The sequence below is a fragment of the Falco biarmicus genome, chromosome W (assembly GCF_023638135.1).
Source record: "Falco biarmicus isolate bFalBia1 chromosome W, bFalBia1.pri, whole genome shotgun sequence".
In the NCBI taxonomy this organism is placed as follows: domain Eukaryota; kingdom Metazoa; phylum Chordata; class Aves; order Falconiformes; family Falconidae; genus Falco; species Falco biarmicus.
The window spans coordinates 3,721,759-3,744,823 of record NC_079310.1 but is presented as its reverse complement, the minus strand read 5'-3'; the positions used below and the strand labels follow the sequence as shown (position 1 = coordinate 3,744,823).

At 36.9% G+C, this 23,065-nt stretch overlaps 2 protein-coding genes across 11 annotated transcripts in view; one reads left to right on the top strand and one right to left on the bottom strand.

The window, feature by feature from the left end:
• LOC130142145 (uncharacterized) overlaps positions 1–23,065 on the bottom strand; it is a 438,873-nt gene that overhangs the window by 302,090 nt on the left and 113,718 nt on the right. The window lies entirely within an intron of this gene.
• The window catches only part of LOC130142132 (ras GTPase-activating protein 1-like), an 87,053-nt gene that overhangs the window by 38,271 nt on the left and 25,717 nt on the right, over positions 1–23,065 (top strand). For all 10 annotated transcript variants that reach the window (XR_008819301.1, XR_008819300.1, XR_008819303.1 and 7 more), the window contains exons 9-15: positions 8,208–8,286; positions 10,531–10,651; positions 12,612–12,768; positions 15,075–15,162; positions 16,017–16,094; positions 18,554–18,711; positions 19,008–19,084. Coding sequence is in view for 3 of the 10 variants with exons in the window: in XM_056323575.1 (XP_056179550.1) it covers positions 8,208–8,286; positions 10,531–10,651; positions 12,612–12,768; positions 15,075–15,162; positions 16,017–16,094; positions 18,554–18,711; positions 19,008–19,084 (758 nt within the window). In the remaining 7 variants the exon portion in view is untranslated. The remainder of the gene's footprint in view (positions 1–8,207; positions 8,287–10,530; positions 10,652–12,611; positions 12,769–15,074; positions 15,163–16,016; positions 16,095–18,553; positions 18,712–19,007; positions 19,085–23,065) is intronic.

The window sequence follows — 23,065 nt, the reverse complement described above, 5'->3', positions numbered from 1 at the left end:
ATGGCTTTGCAACATTAGATAGTATATTCCAGAAGCTTCCTGCAATAAATTATTTAACAAATTAATTTTCCAGTGCTGGATTTACTTGAAGTGTATATATAAAATAAATTTACCTAGAGAAGATTCTTTCCTTGACATTGGATAGAAAACAAGATTAAAATATTAAGCATCACCAGGTTATGATAATATGCTTTTAGAGGTTTTTTTGAATATTTTGGTACCTAGGTTGCAAAGATCCTCCTCAGTGAAAGAGAACTGCTTGGCTTTGAAAGACTTCTAGTTTTAGTTGAATGTTTTGGGGAACTACTAATGTACTCCTAGGCTCAAATTCTGTCCAAGTTAGTATTTTCTGAAAGTTTATAATCTTGAAAGTTCAAACAGTATGTAATGCAAGATAATGATGCAAAATGAAGGTGGTAACTGCCCCAAATAATTTGCCATAAGATCTACTACAGAGGGCAATAAATAAGAAGCAGGAAAAAAGGATTAACTTTCTGTGGGCTTTTTAATTCTTGTACTGTTTTATTTGTTATGGACACTGGAAGAAGGAAGTCTTTAAATATATGAAGACTAAGGTGGATTGTTGTATGGAACAATCAGAAGTGGCTGAAAAGCATCAAATGGCATTGAATCCAGAACAGAAACATAGGAAATATGGATTTATGCAAGATAATGAAATTATTTATGAGCATTTCTTGAGGTGGAGAGAACATCTGTTTTTCTTTGTTATAACTTATCTAAAAACGTAGAGTTTGTCTTCATGGTGAAAATCTAGAGGTTGAAGAAGTGCTGTTTGTTTAAATGCATCTATTAAACAGTTTTAATTGATCTTTTTTATAATAAGCTATTTCTTTAAATGCCTGAAGATATCTACTTTAAATCTGATACTAGTATTAGACTGGAACTTTAAAAAAATCATCATTGGTAGTAGTGTTGTTTCTCTTAATATTCTTCTCTTGCTGTTTTAGTGATTGTAAGTGGGATTAAAAAAAATGGATAAAATAAAGCCAATCTGTTCTTTTGTTTGCAGAGTATTGATTGCAGTTCTAGTAACATAAATTATAGACTAATATTTTCCATACAAAAGTAAGAGCCTGGAGAATAGTAAGGAAACCAACTCAAAAGTTGGCTATTGTTTTATTTCCCAGGTAATTTGAATATCCAGGCATGGGACTGGAAGGTCTGCAACCTATATAAGAAATGCTATGTCTCTGCCTATATTCCAAAAGCAAGCCAAAATTATTCTGGGTGATCATGGGGAAAAATTCCTGGGTACATCTTGAGAATCTAGTGTTCTGTGATGCATAGGAAGACTACTTTTTATACTAACCTTTTCTCTTGGCATGTTCTCCCACCATTCTGTATATAAATTGCTCAAAACTTCTGTTGATGAGTATAACTAGCAGACTGTATTTACACTCTCTCATATGGAGGTCTGCTTTCGTTATTTCTTATTCTTACATGATCTCTACAGAACAGCCAATCTGTAGTCTTTTAGTTGTCTATTTGAAGGTCCTAATATATAGGAAATGTTAAATACATTTTGAGTGAATTATTTTGACTATATAATGAAATAGTATTTTCCAATGGACTTCAGCAAAGCATGTAACTTCTGTGATCTTTCTGTTTATTATATTGATAAGATGGTTGATTACTGGAGTAATATCTACTTCTTAATGTAAAAATTGACAATGTCTGTTTGGGGTGGGGGGCAATTTTACTAACTGCGTATCATGAAATCTCAAACAGAAAAAATATGCTTATTAGCCTGTGGCCACACCATCCTGAACATTCTCTATTTCATCTCATCTCAGAAGCTAAGCAGTATTGGGCCCAGTTAGTACTTGGATGGGAGACTGCTTGGGAATAATGAATCCAGGTGTTGTAGGCTTCTAGCAAAGGGCCATGAAGATGATTAAGGGATTAGAGTATCTGTCATATGAGGACAGGTAGAGAGAGCTGGGAGCCTTCAGCTTTGAGAAGGTGGGGGATGGATCTTATCACTGTGTATAAATACCTCATGTGAGGGAGAAAAGAAGAAACAGACTCTTTTTAGTGGTGGCCAGTGACAGAAAAAAAGACAGTAGGCACAAATTGAAATACAGAAAATTCCATCTGAACAGAAACCAATTTTTTTGTGGTTTTGGGAGGTGTTTTACTAGTGTTTTTTCTCTCCTGTGAGGGTGATCAAACACTGGGAAAGGGTATCCAAAGAGGTTGTAGAATCTCCATCCTCAGAGATACTCAAAACATGACTGAACGAGGTCCTAAGCAAGCTGTTCTTCTTAACCCTTCTTTGAGATGGGGACTTGAACTAGATGATCTTGGAGGTCCCTTCCAACCTAAACTATTCTGTGAATAACTTCCATATTTTACAGGGGTTTTTTTTGTTCAATGGATAAGCCCAGAATCCTTAGCTGCTCCTCATAGGACATGCCTTCCAGCCCTTTCACCAGTTTGTTGCCGGCCTCTGGATGCATTCAAGTATCCTTTTTAAATTGTGGGGCCCCAAACTGCACACAATACTCAAGGTGAGGCTGCACCATTGCTAAATACAGTGGGATAATCACCTCTTTTGACCAGCTGGTTATGCTGTGTTTGATACACCCCGGGATGCGGTTTGCCCTCTTGGCTGCCAGGGCACACTGCTGACTCCTATTGAGTCTCCTGTTAACTAGCACCCCCAGATCCCTTTCTGCAGGGCTGCTCTCTAGTGTCTCTTCTCCCAATTTATGCTTGTGTCTGGCATTACTCCATCTCAGGTGCAGAATCCAGCATTTGTTCTTGTTAAATTTCACGCCTTTAACCATAGCCCAATGCTCCAATCTATCTATATCCCTCTGCAAGGCATCTTGTGCTTTCAGGGAGTCAACAGCACCTCCCATTTTGGTATCATCAGCAAACCTGCTCATGGTGCATTCAACTCCTGCATCCAGATCATCGATAAAAATATTGAACAGAACTGGCCCTAGAATTGAAACCTGAACACTGCTGGTCAATGGTCACCAGCCAGATGTAGCCCCATTCACTACAACCCTTTGAGCCCTGCCCTTCAGCCAGTTCTTCACCCAGTGCACCATGAACCTGCTCATTCCAGAGTTGGACAGCTTGTCCAGAAGGATGCTGTGAGGGACAATATCAGAAGCCTTACTAAAATCCAGAAAACCTATATCCACTGCCTTCCCTTCATCCGCTGGGCAGGTGACCTTATTGTAGAAGGATATCAGAATGTTTAGACAGGAGTTTCCCTTTGTGAGCCTATGATGTCTGTGCCTGATGATTGTATTGTCCTTTAAATGCCTTTCAGCAGTACCCGGTATAATCTTCTCTATAATTTTTCCAGGAACTGAGGTTAGACTAACAGGTCTGTGTAGTACCCTGGGTCTTCCCTCACGGCATTCTTGTAAATTGGAATAACAGTGGCTAGCTTCCAGTCAGCAGGGACTTCCCCAGACTCCCAAGGCGTTTGGAAGATTATTGAGAGGGGGCCTGCTGTAACATCCGCTAGCTCCTTCAGTACTCTGGGATGAATCCCATCAGGCCTTATGGACTTGTGAACATTCAGCTGATACAGCTGGTCCCTTATAATTTCAGTGTCCACAAATGGAAAGGCACTGTTCCCACACTCATGGTCCTCTGGTTCAGGGGACCAGGCAGCCCAAGGTCTAGCAGTATTATTAAAGACTGAGGCAAAAAAAGCATTGAATGCCTCTGATTTTTCTTCATTGCTATTAGTCAGATGACCATCTTCAACAGGTACCAGTCCAATGTTTTCTTTGGACCTTCTCTTGCTATTAACATACTTTAAAAAGCCTTACTTGTTGTCTGGCAAAACACTGGCAATTTTCAACTTTAGTTGATCTTTGGCCTTTTGTGTCTTCTCCCTGCGTATATGAACCATAGCATTGTAATTTTCCTGAGAAGCCTGACCTTGCTTCCAGAGATCATACAATTTCTTTTTCCTTTTGAGCTCCACAAGGAGTTCCTTGTTCAGACAAGCTGGTCTTCTGCCCTGCTTGCCTGACTTGCAGCACAATGGGATTGCCTGCTCCTGTGCTTTTAAAAGGTGGTTCTTAAGAACTGACCAGCTCTCATGAACCCCTAAGTCCTCAAAAGCAGATTAGCTCCCTGAATAGCTTGAAGTTTGCTCTCCTGAAATCCAAGACAGCAACTCTGCTGTCCTTTTTTCTCACTACACTGAAAGTTTTAAACTCAACCATTTTGTGATCACTGTGGTCAAGACGGCCACCTACCATCACATCTCCCACAACTCCTCTATTCACAAACATCTTTCCTAGTTGGCACACTGAGGACCTGTGTGTCGTGGTTTAACCCAACCAGGTTTAAGCTGCAACGTGTTTTAAGCCGAAACCAGGACACTGTGACAAGAAGTTATCTTCCACAAACTTCAAGAATTTTCAAACCTGCTTGTCACAGCAGTATGGTATTCCCTGTTGATACCTGGGAAGTTGAAATCTCTCAGAAGGACAAGGGCTAACCGATCCAGAGATTTCTCCTAATTGCCTATAGACTAACTCATCAGTGTTAACATCCTGACTGGGTGATCTGTAGTAGACGCCCGCTATGACAGCTGCTTTGTTTTCCATCCCCCTAATCCTCACCCAGAGGCTCTCAACCATTTCATTGCTTACTGTAAGGGCTGCACAGTCACACCTCTCCCTTACATACAGTGCAACTCTCCCACCTCACCTGCCCTGCCTATCCCTCCTGAACAGCCTGTAGCCCTCCATCCCAGCTCTCCAATCATGGGACTCATTCCACCAAGTCTCACTAATACCAATGACATCAGAGCTCTGGGAGCTGACCAACGCTTCCAGTTCATCCTGTTTGTCTCTCACGCTGCATGTGTTGGCGCACAAGCATTTCAGATGTGCTCCTATGTCCTCAGTGCTCCCTGGAGCAGCATAAATGTTCCTATTAGCATTGCCACCCTCAGAAGATGCCATGCCAACCCTTGGCTGACCTACTGCAATCCTGTTGGTATCTCCTTCCCCCACTGATTCTAGTTTAAAGACCTCTGCATCTGTCCTGCCAGTTTACGATCAAAGAAGTATTTCCCCTGTCAAGACAGGTGGATCCCGTCAGGACCTAGCATACCTTGTGTCTCAAAGACTCTTCCGTAGTTATAAAAACCAAAGTTCTGGTGGAGGCACTGGTCCTGGAACCAGGTATTGATGTCTTGGGTTCACCTTTTTCTTCCAAAGCCTCTCCCCCTTAATGGGAGGATTGAAGAAAACACTACCTGTGCTTGCTTTTGGAATATAGGCAGAGACAGTATTGCTTATATAGGTTGTGGAACTTCCAGACCCATGTCTGGATATACAAACTATCTGGGAAATAATATTTAAATGTAACATAGTGTTTATTAATGCTTCTCTTCTGATTTTAGAAAGTGTGGTAGGATAGGCATACCTAACCTACCACATATCTCATGCTCCTTTCTCCTCCATCTGTTTTCTTTCTGAAATCTAATCTTCCTAAGAGAGAATTTTCCAAAAACTTGTAAAATTTAGGAGGGGAGCGGCAGCACAGGGTGGTGTACCTGGTGATTCCATGTCAATCCAGAAGATAAAAAACATTGACCCAACAGTTACACACTGAAAAAGCTTTCAAGTTATCTTTGAGGGATGAGGTATTTTGAGACTAGAAGAAGATTGGTGTTGTTGGAAGCCTTTTTTAACTGATAGATTAATTCATATTTTGATAGGCTGAACAATATGGGCTTAACATGTTAATTCATTTTCTTTATAATTTAATGATTTATAGAGTAGTGTTCTGCTTTCTGGATTATTCACGATTTGAAATGTCAACAGTTACAATAACTCTTAATTCACCCATTAAGTATTAAAAGAATGTTACTGCTCATGATGATGAGATATTTTTAAAATTTTCCAAGTAGCTAGGATCTGGGCAGCCTAATAAGCCCTATGCTAAACATTTTACAATTACTAAAGTAACTTTAATGTAGTATTGAGATTCATCTTTATTTCTCTATATCAAACCAAATTTAACCATTTTGGGCTGCTTTAGTGGTAAGACAATTTACAGTGACCACCTGAGTTGACTTTGTGTGGGGAAGAAGAGGGCTAAAGAAAAAAACCTCTTAATATCACTCCATCAAGGCATAAAGTCCTAGTCTCTATGGTACTCTTAACTCCAAAATGAGTTTTCAAATGAGAATAAACTCAGTTTATTCTTCGGCTCATTTTACAACATTGGAAGAAATCAGGCAGTTGCTTCTTATGTTGAGGGATGACTCCTGTTTTTTTAACCAAGGAAGGAGAGGAGACTTTGACAGTCAAAGTATTCTCAATTTGATGAAAGAGGAAAAAATTACATAAAGCTGCTTTATTATTGATTGCCCTTATAACAAGATGTTGGCAATAGCTATTTAACATGCAAAATATGAGTTATTATTTTATATAGTGTGGTAAAGCTTAAATTGTTATGGAGAAAATGGCATATGCATATTGCATATCAATAAAAATTGAAATTTATTTCATTTTTAGTAATACTGAGAAATTCAAGTCACTTTACAAACATGAAAAATAAAAATGTTGGTGGGAAGATTTGTTGACTTAAGCAAGTTCATAGCTTTAGAAAAATGACATAGAGAAAAAGAAAGCAAAGATGTCTTTCTACTGTTTTATTTATATATTTTTATTATCATTGTTATAGTATCCTATATCTTTCTTTTGGACAAAATTGTATCCCGTTGTAATAGGCCAAAGATCTATCACGTGTGTCATATTGATTACATTTGCACACACAGCTAACAGTGTATGTGAAGTGAGAAAGCATGAAGTATATTTTTGTTCTCCACTTAATTACTTAGTTCTTTATTTTCAGGTTGATATTTTGTATATGAATGGTTCATTTGTCTTGATGTTAATGTTGTTTCTCTTTATTACAATGTAACTTTCAGTAACTGCAAAAATAAGAGCAACTCAAAGATATGTTGAATTTTAACTTGTATCTGTCACTACTTCTCTCCTGTTCCTTCAAAATACAATTTAAAACTGATTCTGGTAATTAGAATGCAAGCTTTACTGTAGAGGAGTGTTACTGACTGGGTAGTTAATTTAACATGATAGCTCAGTGATTTTGAAGTATAATCTTCATAATCCACGTTACAAAACTTTTTTATTTCCCACTCCTGTCTTCCTAGAAAAAAAAATGCTTTGCTCAGTTTGAAGCATCTCCCATTCCCTTTCCCTAGTTTCTCTAGGACTTTGAAAATTATTACCAATAAAATAGCAATTTTTATCCTGGTTGGAGAGCTGGGAAATGCACATACATTACTTGTATGTGGAAAAAGTAGTGTACTCATTTGGCATTGTGATGGGTTGACCTTGACTGGCTGCCAGGTACTCACCAAGACCCTCTCTCACTCTCCCCCTCCTCAGTGGGACAGGGGGAGAAAATAAGATGAAAAACTTATGGGTCAGGATAGAGGCAGTTTAATAAAGACACGCAAAGGCTGCATGTGGAAGCAAAGGAAAACAAAAAGATTTATTCTCTACTTCCCATCAGCAAGCAATGTCCAGCCACTTCCTGGGAAGCAGGGCCTCAGTATGCTCAGTTGCTTTGGAAGGTAATTTCCTTAATAATGAATGCCCCTCTCCTCCTCCTCCTCCTCCTTTCTCTTAACTTTTATTGCTGAGCACAATGTCATATGGTATGGAATGTTCTTTGGTCAGTTTGGGTCAGCTGTCCTGGCTATGTCCCCTCCCAACTGCTTGCTCACCCCCAGCCTGCTGGCCTTTGAGGAGCAGGGTTGGAGAGACAACCTTGGTGCTGTGCAAGCACTGCTCAGCAGTAGCCAAAACACTGGTGTGTTATCAACCTGTTCTAGCTACCAATACAAAGCACAGCACTATGAGGGCTGCTATGGGGAAAGTTAAATCCATCCTAGCCAGCCCCAATACAGGCATTTTCAACAATTGATTGAAAATGTTCGGTGGAGTTTAAAATTAATATGTTATGACTATGGTTCTGTGAATTTTCTTGACTTCAATATATTAGTAAATTGTCATTGCTGCAAATGAGATTATAATGTTTAACACTTGATTTTTATTATGAATTTGTGAGGAAATGTAGTGTGATTGCATGGAAAAGCAAATTCTTATACAGAGGAAAATCTAACTGGTTTAATATTTTAAATCTTATTTTTCTTATTTGAACAGTATTGCTGAGATCATTGAACATTATAGGAAAGAACAGATTGTTGAAGGATATTACCTTAAAGATCCTATTCCAATGCAGGTAAAACTTAATTTCTGAGTGCTTGTTATTGAAGATATTGACTTAATCCTCAAATAATTATAATATAGGAACTGAATTACAGCAGAGGTATCCATGATAGCTAAACAGCGTCATCCCCTCCTGTTTTTTTGTTTTGAGCTTGTGTGTTTCTTTCATTTTATACTCATATGCATTCACTTATCTAAGGTTGACTTGTTGTAAACAGAACATATGGTAAGCTTTGTCTGTGCTCTGGGGTGTAAATGCTCTGTCTTGTGCCCCCAGCTCTGGTCCCTGATGGAACCAATGTTGTGCCTTAATACCATGTTGGGGTGGGGGCGCAACTAGGCTGCCCTCTATTCTTCTGTGTCTGGCATCTTTCTTCCTCAAGAGAAAACTTATATGCACAGAAAAGCTTCAGAGATGATCAGGGGGCTGCAATTACAGTGCATGTTCTGGAATATTGTTGCCCTGTAGCATAAATTCATCCTAAGAGACCACCGATAATAAACAAATCACATTGTCTAGTTTTTCATAAAGTTTTAGCTAGTTGTAAAGTATATTTGTATACTTCGTTCCCTCTCTATTCTCAAACTTTTCTGTTTTGATGGTTAGAAATTCAATTTTAATTTTCAACCTAAATAGTTACCTCTCTGTTAGGTCTATTTTATTAATACAATTCTTGTATTCTTTAGTCAGTTCACTAAGCTGAGCATACCAAGTCTGTTTTTTGTCTCTTCATAATGTTCTTGTACTTGCCCTACTACCACCAATTTCAGTGTGAGGTCATGTTTCTTGAATCTAATGGACCAGAACAGCTCAGAATACCATGACATTAGTAATTCCTTTTTTCTGTGAGAGTACTTACCAGATATTTCCTAGAATGTTATCTGTGTTGTTATTGTAGCCACATTACATTATATTGTTTTATATTGGTAAGTATCAACAAGTACAAATTTTATGTTGCATTATTAGACTTATGCCTTATTATTCTGATTGTTCCTTTATTGCTGATTGGCTTGTCATCAGTGCTTCCTAGTTGTCTGCTACTATTAACTCATGCTCTGTAATGTGGTTGAGACAAATGTGAGGAAATTTGAATTCTGAGACTGATCCTTGAAAAGCTTCACTTAATAACTGTTCTTGTTCTCCATAATTCTTTTTGGATCATGGCAATCATCTTCACTTTGGTACTTTGTATATCTACTTATGGTTCCTGTATCAATAAGTTTCTCTGTGTTGACTAATTTTCCATGTGAGACTGCATTAAATTCTTTTAAGTTATTCAGTTATATTTGTGATTTTCCTTTGTTTTTTTTTAAAAAAAGTTATTGGTGGTGTAATTACATCTGGTTGTGTGTTCTCCCACATACTGTCATGCTCTGTTTTTGAAGAAAAACAAATCAGAAGTCTTGAATACTGTTTGGTTCAATCTGATAGACTTCCTGTTTCTAATTTGAAATTTACTTTAAAGCATTTTTCACTAGATCTGTTGTTTTGTAGTTGTTTCTTTCATAGCTGTGTTATGGAGATTATCTTGAGTTAGTAAAAATGTGGGTATTGCTTCCATTGTGAGTCCTGTAATTCCTATTACTGAAATGTTTTTCATCTTGCCTTTGTCATGTTCAAAACCATAATTCTTATAGATATATGGGGGGGAAGGGAGAAAAGTAGAGTATTTAGTATGGAGCCAGTGCATATATCACTTCATCTTAATATTGTTCTCAGTGCTTGACAGTCTTGCTTTTCATGTTTTCTTATGGCTAAAGAACTTTTGCTGATCAGCCAACTCTGTAAGGTCAAACTTGGCTTGACTTTTGCCATTCTAGCTTGGTATTTACATTTCCAGATCTTATTTTTTTATGTGAACTTATCCTTTTTCTATTTCTTGTTTCTATTTTCTCCTATTGTTTTTTATTAGAATGATACTCATTTGGGACATGAGTGCTAATAAGATTAGTGAGGGACTGTGCAACTTTATGTGTTAGTCATTCAATTTTAATTGTGATCTGCACCATTCTTGTTATGGTGTTAAAAAAATAAATACAGATGTTACTTTGTGAAAGTTGGTCTATAGTTAAACCTTATTTTTCTTCTGCCTAATAATTCCACAAGAAATAGTTATATTAGTTTTTTTTAAGACACATTAGAGAATAATAAAGAATTGGTAGCATTCAATAAATTTTCAATTGCAGCTTCAGTGTGCAATTGTTTCATGGTGATTTCTGAGCTTTAAAAAATGTTGATTTCTTCCTTGTTTACTAGCATCAAGAACAAATGCTTAATGATACAGTGGATGGAAAAGAAATCTACAGTACAATTCGTCGCAAAACAAAGGATGCTTTTTATAAAAATATTGTCAAAAAAGGATATCTTCTGAAAAAAAGTGAGTTCTGTTTGCTTCTATGAAATGTTTTTTTTTTTTTAAATGCAGATATGGATGCATATTTTGTGTAGTACTGGTACTAGTGGGGGCAAAATTGAAGTCAGCAAAACGTGGTAGAAAGCCTGTAAAGGGTATGAAAGGTTCTTTTTCCTTAAGAAGTACATAAATAGAAAGACATAATACATAAAATTACACGCAATATAAAGATGTTGATTGGCAGTTGTTGCCAAAAAAGGCATTTAGTTTTTGTGCTGTTTTCTGATTTTTATCAAAGGTAACATTCAGACTAATTAAATGAAGTATGTTTTCATAAAATGTATTCATATTTAATACACAACTTGTTTAAATTTAAGCTGATCACATGGGTTGTAGAGAGTTAGATATAATGTAAATCAGTACATTCATTGGGGACCAAAGCTGGTTTAATTTTGTTATTCCAAGTTAGGTAATATGTTTAATTTAAAATGTATATCCTGGTATACAAGGTACATTGAGACTATTTTAAGGTTCTAATGCTAACACAGTCAACATAGCATAGAATATTTGGATTAAAAGCTGCCTGACTCATCTCAATATATCCCTGAAGAATTACCATTGAGCAAGATTTTGAAGTTCCAAGGAAGCTAGTCCCTTTCCAAGTATCGTGATTTTAGTTCTTGTTTCCACTAACATTGATTTAAACAAAAATACAAAACAAAAAAACCCCCAAAGAATAATAATGTTTCTGCATATGACAAAGACTAAAACAATAAGTACCAGATAGTGATCTGGATAGCAAGCAAAAGTGGGAAAGAAGGTAAGCATTTAAATATAGCCAAATTTAAAAGACACATTCAAAAGAAATAAAAACTAGATCCTCTGAATAATGCAAGGAAAGCATCTCTTCTCTTGAGAGTGCTAATTCTGAGAGAAGGTGTAGAGGGATGTGGTAGTGTGAGGAATCAGCTGAGAATGAACTTGAAGTTAAAATCTTTACCTGAAAGGGATAATGAGTTACTTTAAATGTGCAAGCAGGAGTACTGAGTAGGTGTGGAGAGATGCACATAGCTGCATACAGAACAGACATTTAATAAAATCATTTTTCCATCTAGTAGAGTATAATAACTTGATGTTAGTTTTCCAAAACAGTGAGTACTAGTGCTTGTTTATGAAGAGCTGGGGTGGATCTACGATGATCAAGTTGAAAATTAGGATGAATGTTTTTCTAAAAGGTACTGTGGTTTATGTATGAATTAGTTGTAGAAAGTTCCTTATCAGTTGCAATTCAGAGGACATTAAACAATGAATGATTTAGTTTTGGTTTAGTCAGTGGCTAAATCCACATTTTACTGATACATCTAATGTGTCTTCCAACAAATGTTGACATTTAAATCTCTGGTTATTAATTTTTTTTTAATGTTTTTTTTCTGAAATGTAGAACTGGTCAAATTTTGGATATAGGTGTGTTTGGAGCATGATTCTGATCCAAGTTTGTATATATTGTATTCCCATTCAGTCATTCTGATTTAAGATGTTGTGATGCAATCTGTTATGCTGATCAGTTGATTAGAGTTTAGAAATAACTTTCTCATGTCAAGAGAAATCTATTTCTTAATTAAGATAGCCATAATAAATTGTATCACTTACAGCATCACACATTATTTGCAAACTGTATAGACAGTTTTCCCACTGATATGAATAGAGCTCATATGCACTTGCTTAATCCTGTTGAGATTAATGAAAATGTTTAGAGAAACATCTAAAATTGTACTTGAATCTGTGAAGAGGGTCTAGTTTTAGCTACATGCTGAAAGAAAATTGAGTATGTATACTGATGTTATTGCTTAAGCATGATTAACTGTATATTGTTCTTCTGTTTGTATTTTTGACAAAAACCTTACTGACCTCTTTTTTTCTTCATTTACAAAATTTACTTTTTCTTTAAAACAATATTGTAACTTCTTTCTTGATTTCCTTACAGGTAAAGGAAAGAGATGGAAAAACTTGTACTTTATATTGGAGGGAAATGATGCCCAGCTTATTTATTTTGAAAGTGAAAAACGAGCCACAAAACCTAAAGGATTAATAGACCTTAGTGTGTGTTCAATCTATGGAGTACATGACAGTTTATTTGGCAGGTAGGGCACTGGCTTTTAATTCTTGTACATGCAGCAGGGCAGTTTACTAGTTTGAGGCATATACAAGATACAGACAATATGTCACTGATTAACAAGTTGGCCTGGCACAATAAACTTGCTTTTTGACACCTGAGCCCTGGTAACTGTCCACATCTGGGGTTTTTTAGCTTTTGCTGATTGTGAAAGTATTGTGACTCTTGGTTCATACTGCATTTTACTCTATAGTTGGTGTAGATTGCAAGAACATATGTAGATAGATTTAACTGATTAATGATAACTTGTTAAGCTATGGCAACTTGATTGCTAACAACTGTTCATAAACAACTTCTAGTAAGAACTTTTAGAACTTAGCGTTAAGATTTTCTCATGTAATATGATGTGATAATAATTTGGCTTTTTGTGTTGTCATTTTTCAATATGTGTATTCATTGTTCCACATTTCATATTATAGGCATTAAAAATATTATGAAGCAACTGTATTGAGGATTTTAATTCTATTAAACCAAGAATTTATAAGATCAAGATTTTTGTCCATTCCAAAAGATGTGCATTCTTTTGTTGATAGGTATTAGAAAGCTAAATTAGTTAAATAACTTATGCGTGCTTTTCTATTTAAGAATAAGATTAGACCAACATTAGAGCAGTAAGTTCATATAAGCAAACATTTTACAAATTATTTTTTCAAGATAATTAGATTCAGAGATAATTTTCACAGTTTCATTTACTGTACTAATTTTGATTATTCAAAATGTGTCAACTGCAAGTGATGTGTTTATCAGCAAAGAAGTTGAGAATCAAAATACTTTCTGATATCATTGGTAACTAAGATGAAAGAGGTCACATTATTTTTTTCATTAAGTATAAAAAAATGCACAGTCCTGTATGATATAGAAGCAAAAGATGCATTTACTCCTACAAATGTTATTTTTTCGTAACAGAAAAACTCATTAAAGAAGCTCTAGTTATTCCATGCACCTTATTAATATTTATTAAAAGTATTTAATCAACTTCAAGTCTTTTCACAGAGATACTGTGAAAATGTTTAAATTTCTTAAGCTGCAAAGATCTGGTGTTCTTGCACCATCTGATTTTTATACACTTCTCAATCATTTTGAAATATCTACACAACTATTGCAATGAGGAGCCATAGATATGAGAGTACCATTTAAAAAAAATACTTAAATGTTCCTCATGTAAGTTGGAAGTACATGTTCCTCATGTAAGTATGCAGGAAACTTTGGTGTAGACTAAACAAGGAACATGTTGGTTAATGGTGACTGTTAAGCAGCTTCTAACAAACACTGTAATTTGGGTTAAAATGTAGTTGGATAATAACTAATACTAAAAGTGTGGATAGAAGGAGATGCATGGTTGCATTTGCTTCAGAAAGCTGTTGGTGAAGAACTGTAGTTGAGACAATATTCCTCTTATGTTTTAATTAGGTGGTAGAAACTACCTTTCCCCTTTTCTCAGAAGTACAGTGAGGGCTGTAGCTTTGCATGTCTTTGGTGACAATGATTTAAGTAGGCCTTGACTTGGCTGCTTCTTGCCTTCCCTCCCCAATCCTCCTGTGGGCATGGCCACAAAATTCCATGCCAGTATTTCTCTAAGCAATGGATGTGGGGAAGGGAAGACTGAAACATCATTTGCAAGTGAAGTAAGATCCTTCATGTAACCCTGTGTTTGGGAGAGCTAAATACCCTTGAACGTAACGTGGAAGGCTATGAATTGAGTGTGCACTTCAGCTTGTAACAATACAAAATCTTTTTGATGCTTCTTGAAAAATGAGTGTAGATACATAAAAAGGCAAAGATGTTATAATTGCATTTACAGGTTTAGAAGTTTAGATCACACATATTCAGTGATTAGTATGTGATCCAATACACGTTTTACTGGTTGAGAGCTGTGGAACACATTCAAATAAGGAATTCCTTATGTGAATATAGTTTCCTGAACTCCTAAACCAACAAATCCATAATGCATGATTAATTGGTTGGGAACTAATGCTGAACCTGTGCATCATTTAAAATGTTTGTGGGGAATAGTCCTCATTAACAAGTCATTTACATTAACAGGTGTATTTTGCCTCAACTGTAAGTCAGTGTACATGCATATTCAATACAAAATGTTCCAAGTTTTTAAAATATTCTAAAACAAACTAGTTGAACTACAGTGCAATTTTCTGGAAATTACATAATTTATTCAAACCAAAATGTGCTTTTGAAGCACGTAGAAACTTTTCTTATTGAGATTTTTCCTATTTCCAAGTGTGATGATGCTACATTTTTGTTTTGTTTGTTTTTAAGGCCAAACTGTTTTCAGATAGTAGTTCAGCACTTCAGTGAAGAGCATTACATCTTTTACTTTGCAGGAGAAACTCCAGAACAAGCACAGGTGGGAGCTTTTTTTGGTAAATATAATTGTAAAAGTAATTTTTCGTTTTGTAGTGTTTAATGATATTATCCTTCTCTAATAGAAAGCAAGCGTACCACAGATGGTGGTTATGTCTACATTAGCAAATATTGCCATGTGATAGTAGCAGATCTGTAAGGAAAATAGTTGATGCTGAGAATCCATCACCTACATTAATTACCTGTGCTTCAGGGATTTTACTTTGGACAAATTCTAGTCTGGTCCCATGGACTGAACTTCCATTAGTTTCCATTAGAAGTTTCTGGAGAATATCTTTTGGAGTTGTTCAGTCCAAAAAAAGTATTACTGTTTTATGTATTTGTGAGCAGACAGAATGGGGGTGTAGGTTATACTTTTCAGTGTTTTTCTGTTAATGCTGCTTTGGTTTTTGTTTAAAGCATATGGAGTAAAATATGACTGCAGTGTAAAAATAGAAGAGAGAATGATCAGAACGGTTTGACTTGTTGACTTATTTTCTCAGAAGCAACCAAGTCCTGCTTCATTTTATATACCATTTTTTATTTAATTCGATATTACTAACCTGGAAAATTGATAAAGGTTACGCTGTATATCCATCAGTAATGCTTGATATTTCTAAAAGAGAAACTTTCAGATTTGTAAATGTTTATTTATTTTTACTGAAAAAGATATGAATTTTTCTTTACTATTTGAATCTTCATACTTTGAAGTGCATACAAGTTGGTTCTTTTTAAGCTAAAGAAGGAACTTGGGATACTTCAATGTATTATTTTTTACTTTTTTTTAGACATGTCTGTTCTATTGCAAGAAGCTGAATCTGACTTTTTGTTACACTGTTTTGTGTGTTTCTCTCTTAGGACTGGATGAAGGCTCTGCAGATGTTTTGCAGTTTAAGAAAAAACAGTTCAGGGACATCAAATAAACGTCTACGTCAGGTGAAGCTATATAGATATAGGGGGGTGGGGGGATGGCAGAGGTTGTCTCCTTGTTGCAAAATGATGATACATCTCAGAATTTTCCTTTCAATAATAGTAAATTCTACATGTACTTTTTTTTTTTGGAGTTATGCAGTACCTTTGTTAAACCAACTGGAATGACTTCTACTTTATAATAATATCTATATACACAATAGGCAATTGTGGCAGATGCTTTGCTAGGTATTAATTTCTGACCAGATTTGAGTAAAAGTGTCAAGCATTCAGCATTTGTATTGTCTTAACTTACAGTTCACCAGATTTGACAGACTTATGTCACATGTAACCAAAATAGTAGTATAACTAATATTATTCATTTTTCAGTGACAAATACATGCTGAACTGCAATTATGGTGTAATTTCTTTTGGTCTCTTGAGATTACTGTTGTGGCCAGTATTTCTTTCAGAGGTAAAGGACAGATAGTCATAAAGGGCTACATCAGTGATGATTGGAGAATAACAGGAATCAATAATCCCTGATATCTTTGAATGCTACAAATGTTGGAAGTAGCTGTTTTATCAATCTATGGAAAAAGGAAAAAAAAAATTTTTTTTTTTAGGAAATGCAGAATTGTTCTGTAGTCAACAGTAAAGATGATTGAATACTTATGAAGAACCAAACTAAATTAGGTAAATTGATATATGAACTGGCAGAAGAAATTGGGAGCCACAAAAGCAAAGCACCTACAGAGTGATCATCTGAACTAATTCTGTACTTGCAAAAGCAAAGAAAATGTTAGGCTGCATGAAGGAATAGAATAGAATAGAAAATAGATGCTATTTAATATTTATGGTATTCTGATTTAGGATACAGTTAGTTTTGATCATCTTATATCAAAATGCATAAAGGAAATGAGAAAATTATTTTCATTATAGGCTGGAATGAGTAAAAGAATTTCCAAGTAAATAAGTGTGGGAAGTGTTAGATTGTTTAGAGGGATGAAAAGTATAAAAAGCATAAATGATCAAGGTAGATAAAGTGTATAAAGATCAAAAGTCATACTTCCAAGACTGTTTTAAGGAAACTATATCAGTTTCACGGTTTCTTGAACTGTCCTTTGAGACGTCTAGTACTGAATATTTGGATTTAAATGGAATTTTGACCTGATCAAGTATCATATTTCCTGTATTTGTCTACATTGACCTCAGTTGATATCAGTAGATATTTGATTAAGCTATGAATTACATGCAATTCAGTAGTAGACTGTTTAAAATGTATTTAATGTAAATGATTTCATAGTTCACTTCTCATTTTCTGGAAACTGAGTTTCCAAGTGCTATTATTTTGAGAATCTATAGTACAGACTAATATCTTCCTTTTAACAGAGAGAAAACAGTGTAGTGTGTTAAACAAGGGAATTTTATGTTATCTACTGTTGTTTAGAATAAAATAGAATAGTTCATTTGGAAGGGACTTACAACAATCATCTAGTCCAAATGCCTGACCATTTCAAGGGCTGACCAAAAGTTAAAGCATAGTATTAAGGGCATTGTCCAAAGGCCTCAAACACTGACAGGCACGGGGCATTGGCCACCTCTCCAGGAAGCCTGTTCCAGTGTTTGACCACCCTCTTGGTAAAGAAATGCTTCCTAATGTCAAGTCTAAACTCCCCAGTGCAGCTTTGAACCATTCCAATGCATCCTGTCACTGGATCCCAGGGAGAAGAGATCAGCACCTCCCTCTCCACTTCCCCTCAGGAAGCTGTAGAGAGCAATGAGGTCACCCCTCAGCCTTCTTTCCTCCAAATTAGGCAAGTCCAAATTCCTTACCTGCTCCTTGTAGTTCATGCCTTCCAGCCCTTTTACTAGCTTTGTTGCCAGCCTCTGGACGCATTCAAGTACCTTAACATTCTTTTTTAATTGTGGGTCCCTGAACTGCACGCAGTACTCAAGGTAAGGTCGCAGCAATGCTAAATACAGTGGAATAATCACCTCTTTTGACCAGCTGGTTATGCTGTGTTTGATACACCCTGGGATGTGGCTTGCCCTCTTGGCTCCAGGGCACACTGCTGACTCATATTGAGCCTAATCTGTTAGGAAAGCACCAAATATGGCATTGTGTTTGGAATTGTCCATGACTCTTACTCAAGATACAAGTCTTTGACTTCAGTAGAATTTTCTATGTGTAGAAAAATTAGTACTTGCAAGTCTTAATATCTTGTAGTGATGGTTTTAAAGTAAAAAATCAGATCAGTTAAAACTATGGTGCGTAAGGTTTATTTTCAAGTTACTTGAGTTGCTCTTAATTTGTTACTGATGTCTCTCAAAATCTTGTTCCATTATTCCTATTCCCTGCTCTTTCTATTAGGAAATTATATTTTGTATTTAATATATATACCTTAACATTAAACCTTCACATGGGGGGTATTCCATTCTTTCTTTTTTTAAAAAAAGAAATAAATTTTGTGTATTTTCTTTAGGTCAGCAGTCTTATTTTGCATGTAGAAGAAGCTCATACGCTCCCCGTAAAACATTTTACTAATCCGTATTGTAACATCTACCTGAACAGTGTTCAGGTAGCAAAAACACATATCAGGGAAGGGCAGAACCCTGTATGGTCAGAAGAATTTGTCTTTGAGTAAGTCTTAATCTTATTGAATTACTGAATTTCATTTGAAAGTTGCATTGCATTTGAGATTTTCTACACTGTACTGTTTTGCATATGCTTTGTAAAAAATACTGTATGCATGGTTATATAGCAGCCACCTTTCAGCCACAAATGCATGGGTAGAATTTTATGTATGCATCTAAGTATCTTTGTTAATATAATTGACTTTGGCTGATCATGAGAAATCAGGATTGAAATAACTTTAGAATAAGTTTAAATGTTGGCCAAGTACAGTATTAATTGAGGCTTTCTGTCTTTTCCCCTAGTGATCTTTCATCTGATATTAATAGATTTGAGATAAGTCTTAGTAACAAAACAAAGAAAAGTAAAGATCCAGATATACGTAAGTATTTTTCTGTAAAAGATGCATATATATTGTGACAATGAATACAGTTTTCATTGCTCTTGTCAAACATTGTCACAAGAGTATTAAGTATATTCTGTGATTACCATATAACTATATTGGTATGTTTTGGATGTCTGTTACTGACTCTACATAAATGTTTTTACAATAAGAACCTGCATGTTTTTTAGTAGTAAAATGCACAGTAATCTAATCCTATGTATCTGATGGCTTTTCTAGCTCTATTCCAGTATACCCATTATGTTATACTGTGACCATGTTTCTTTCTTTTTTTCCTCTCAGAGATTTGTAATGAAACCTTGACCAAAGTAGAAGAATTACTTCTAAGACTGAATGTTCTTGCAGAACCTAATTCAATTTCAAAACTCTTGCCCTTTCCTCTGACTAGAAAAGTTTCTGCATAGCAGAAGGAAAAAAGATGTATTTCATTTGACCTTGTTCTTGCACAGTTTTTCTATTAATTTGAGCTAGAAAATTCTTTATCTGGGCTAAAGCTTTGGTTAGTAAAAGAACCTTTGAAAGGATAATTTATGAATGGAATACTTCGGTAAGTTCTTTCAAAGTGTTTTTGTAGTTTCCTTCTCTCTGTCCAGATTAAGGAGATTGTGCTACCTTTAGATATATCCAACAGGTGGAACGTTATAGATTGTTCCCTTATCTAGGTCAAAAGGATTGGCAATGTTTCTTGATTATGGTTAGGTAGACTCTTAGGGCATAACCTAATAGTTCTTTCATTTTGGGGTAATGATTAGACCATATCAACTTGAATTAACAAACATTTCTGCCTACATCCCCATCCCTATTAAATATTTGAAGAATATAGGGGGAAAACTGAGCTAAAGGAGACCTTATCCAACTTGCCTGTGTGCTGTGTTGCCTAAACCCTTAACCTCTCCAAAAGCAACAAAATGAGTTGGTTACCTTTCTGAGCATTTCTCCTTTGTAGCCACAGTTCTTAAATGTGGATTGCTCTGAAGTGGGAGTAATATGAGGCTCATCTTCCCAGCTAACCCATTAAGTCAACTTCCCTGCTTGTTTTTCCTGTCGTATAAAGCAGATTGAGGGCCCAAAAATCTGATATTGGTTTCACTGCTTTTTCTTCCATCATAATACACAAAACTAAATACCAAAATGATACAAGTGTGAAGGCTATTTTTTTCAGTATTTGTGGTGGGTTGACCTTGACTGGCTGCCAGGTACTCACCAAGACCTTCTCTCACTCTCCCCCTCCTCAGTGGGACAGGAGGAGAAAATAAGATGAAAAACTTATGGGTCAGGATAGAGGCAGTTTAATAAAGACATGCAAAGGCTGCATGTGGAAGCAAAGGAAAACAAAAAGATTTATTCTCTACTTCCCATCAGCAAGCAATGTCTAGCCACTTCCTGGGAAGTAGGGCCTCGGTATGCATAGAGGTTGCTTTGGAAGACAAATGCATTGATAATGAATGCCCCTCTCCTTCCCCCCTCATCATACTGCTGAGCATGATGTCATATCGTATGGAATATCTCTGATCAGTCAGCTGTCCTGCCTATGTCCTCTCCCAATCTCTTGCTCACTCCCAGCCTGCTGGCCTTTAGGCAGGGAAGTTGGGGAGACAGCCTTGGTGCTGTGCAAGTACTGCTCAGCAGTAGCCAAAACACTGGTGTGTTATCAACCTATTCTAGCTACAAATACAAAGCACAGCACTCTGGGGGCTGCTATAAGAAAAATTAATTTAATCCCAGCCAGACCCAATACAAATATTTAAAAATATTTATTTAGTTTTCAAATCTTTCACTTTGAAATTTGCCTATTATGAGTATTCATTCCATGATGCACAATTGTTTAAGGCTTTTAAGTTTTGTATGCTTTTGTGAATTGATTCAGAGTGGTCACTCATATTCATGCAACACATCCCATCAAAGTCTTCACACCCATGTCCCTGTGCTAACAATAAAAAATGAATAGCAGCTCAGTTCTGTAGCGACGCATGATGAACAGAATCGACATCTGCTAATAAGCTAAAAAAAGCAGTATTTGTAGTATCATTTTCCAAGCAAGGTAGCAGCCTAATTTACTAAGCAAGTTAAGAGCATGTACTATTCTTACAGGAGAGATTACAGAAGCAAAAATGTGTTGCGCTGCATTCCGGAACTCAACCTGAGAGTTACAGTCTGTTGTGAGTTCTGCGTTACAAACATTTGACACGTGGTGGGGTTGCGATTGCGAAAGGGCTGCAATGCCTGCTTGCAATCTTCATTGGCATTAGCACAGCTAGTTGTTTTAAAAGCAACCCTCGAGCTTCCTCATGCTTGACTTGTTGTTGCAAAATATTCTGAAGCCGATCAATAAAGGTAGTATATGACTCTTTAGGACCCTGCAAGACTGTGGCAAACGACTCACTAGAGGCTCACCCAGACTCCCATATCCAGGCTGCCTTAATAGCCATCTCCTTCATTTGCAAATAGACGTCCCTGGGATACCCTTCCTGAATCACAGAATCGGCACAATTATTTTCTCCAGCCAACTGCTCATAGTTAACAGCAATTCCCCGATTAAGGTTTTCAATCAAGGCCACTACACATAGCTCACAAAAATCAGGTAACCACATCATATACTGTATCAGAGTTAGTAACATACAAAGCAATGACTTCCAATCGTGCAGTGTGAGTGTATAAGGCTCTGCCATCGCTTCAAGAAGGGACATAGCAAATGTACTATGAATCCTCCCTTCCTGCACTGCTTTTCTTAACTCTTTAACAGCCTCATATTGCACAGGCTGCCACTCTGGAGGTCAATTTGGCCGATACAATACTGGACATGCCATAGTGACTCCCAAATCCCCTCGTTTAAGCGCTTCCCACTTGCATCCCCGCTACTGATCCCCCAGACCTCCTTTCACCCTCGCCGAAAACACAGTCAAGTCATAGGGGGAGGAAAAAGGTCTGGTTCCTTTTCCAGATCTATAGGACCTGGATCAAAAGGTTTATCAGTGTCAATGGAATCATTGTCAAAGTTGTCCTGTTCCTGCACTTGGTCTTGTGCTGTGAGGGTCGTTGCAATCAGTGACAGGAGCTTTGGGGGCAGAGGAGATGTGGATGGAGTCGCCATCTTTGATGGTGTGTTGAGAAGAGTCACGCTGTCGGTGGAATTGACAACCTCCCCTGGTTTAGCACTGTTAGTAGAATTGGTCGACACTTGGCGAAGAGTAGTCAGAATTTGCCACCAAGGTGCTAAATGTATTCCCACTAGGCTGTCCCCTTCTGTGGCAGCATCATACATCTGCCAACCGCTTGCCAGGCAGGAATTTGCAAAGTGCCATCAGGTGGAAAGTCCGGCACTTTGTCATGGATCCATTCTAACAGAGTCACTAGCTGTGGACCCGTCACAGCTCATTGCTGAGCTGCAAGCAGCTGTCACAATATTTCCAGGCCGCGCTGTTGATCGCGGGATAACTTCCCTCCCATCATTCTCGACTGCTCACCATCACTGTGATGGGTGCACAAAATTTCAGTGGATCCTGGTTCAGTCGGGCTACACCACTGGTTTGGGCTCCGTGAGCCTCCTACTCAAACCCCACTGTGGGGCACCATTTGTGGCGTATGAAGGCACGGACTCCAGTTGTGATGCAACCAGAGACATTTTATTGCACAGAGAAGCTCATATTTATATCTCTGAGCCCGGATACAAATTCCAGCTGTATGTACCACCAGGCTCAGGGCAGAAACCATTCATGCAGTTACATAGCTATATATCACTACAAGCATGCAGACACCTTTTTGCTACTAGATAACCATGTTCATCTTTCTTACTTTCCTTCACAATGCCTAGCTGTTCTCTCATCTCCTGCCAGGTCAGATATTCTCCGTCCTCCTCTCATATATCTCTCTTCAGACATTCCCTATCCTCCTCTCTCTTATCTGCCATCAGTAATGGTCAGACATTCTCTATCCTCCTCTCCCACATGTTATCAACGCTGT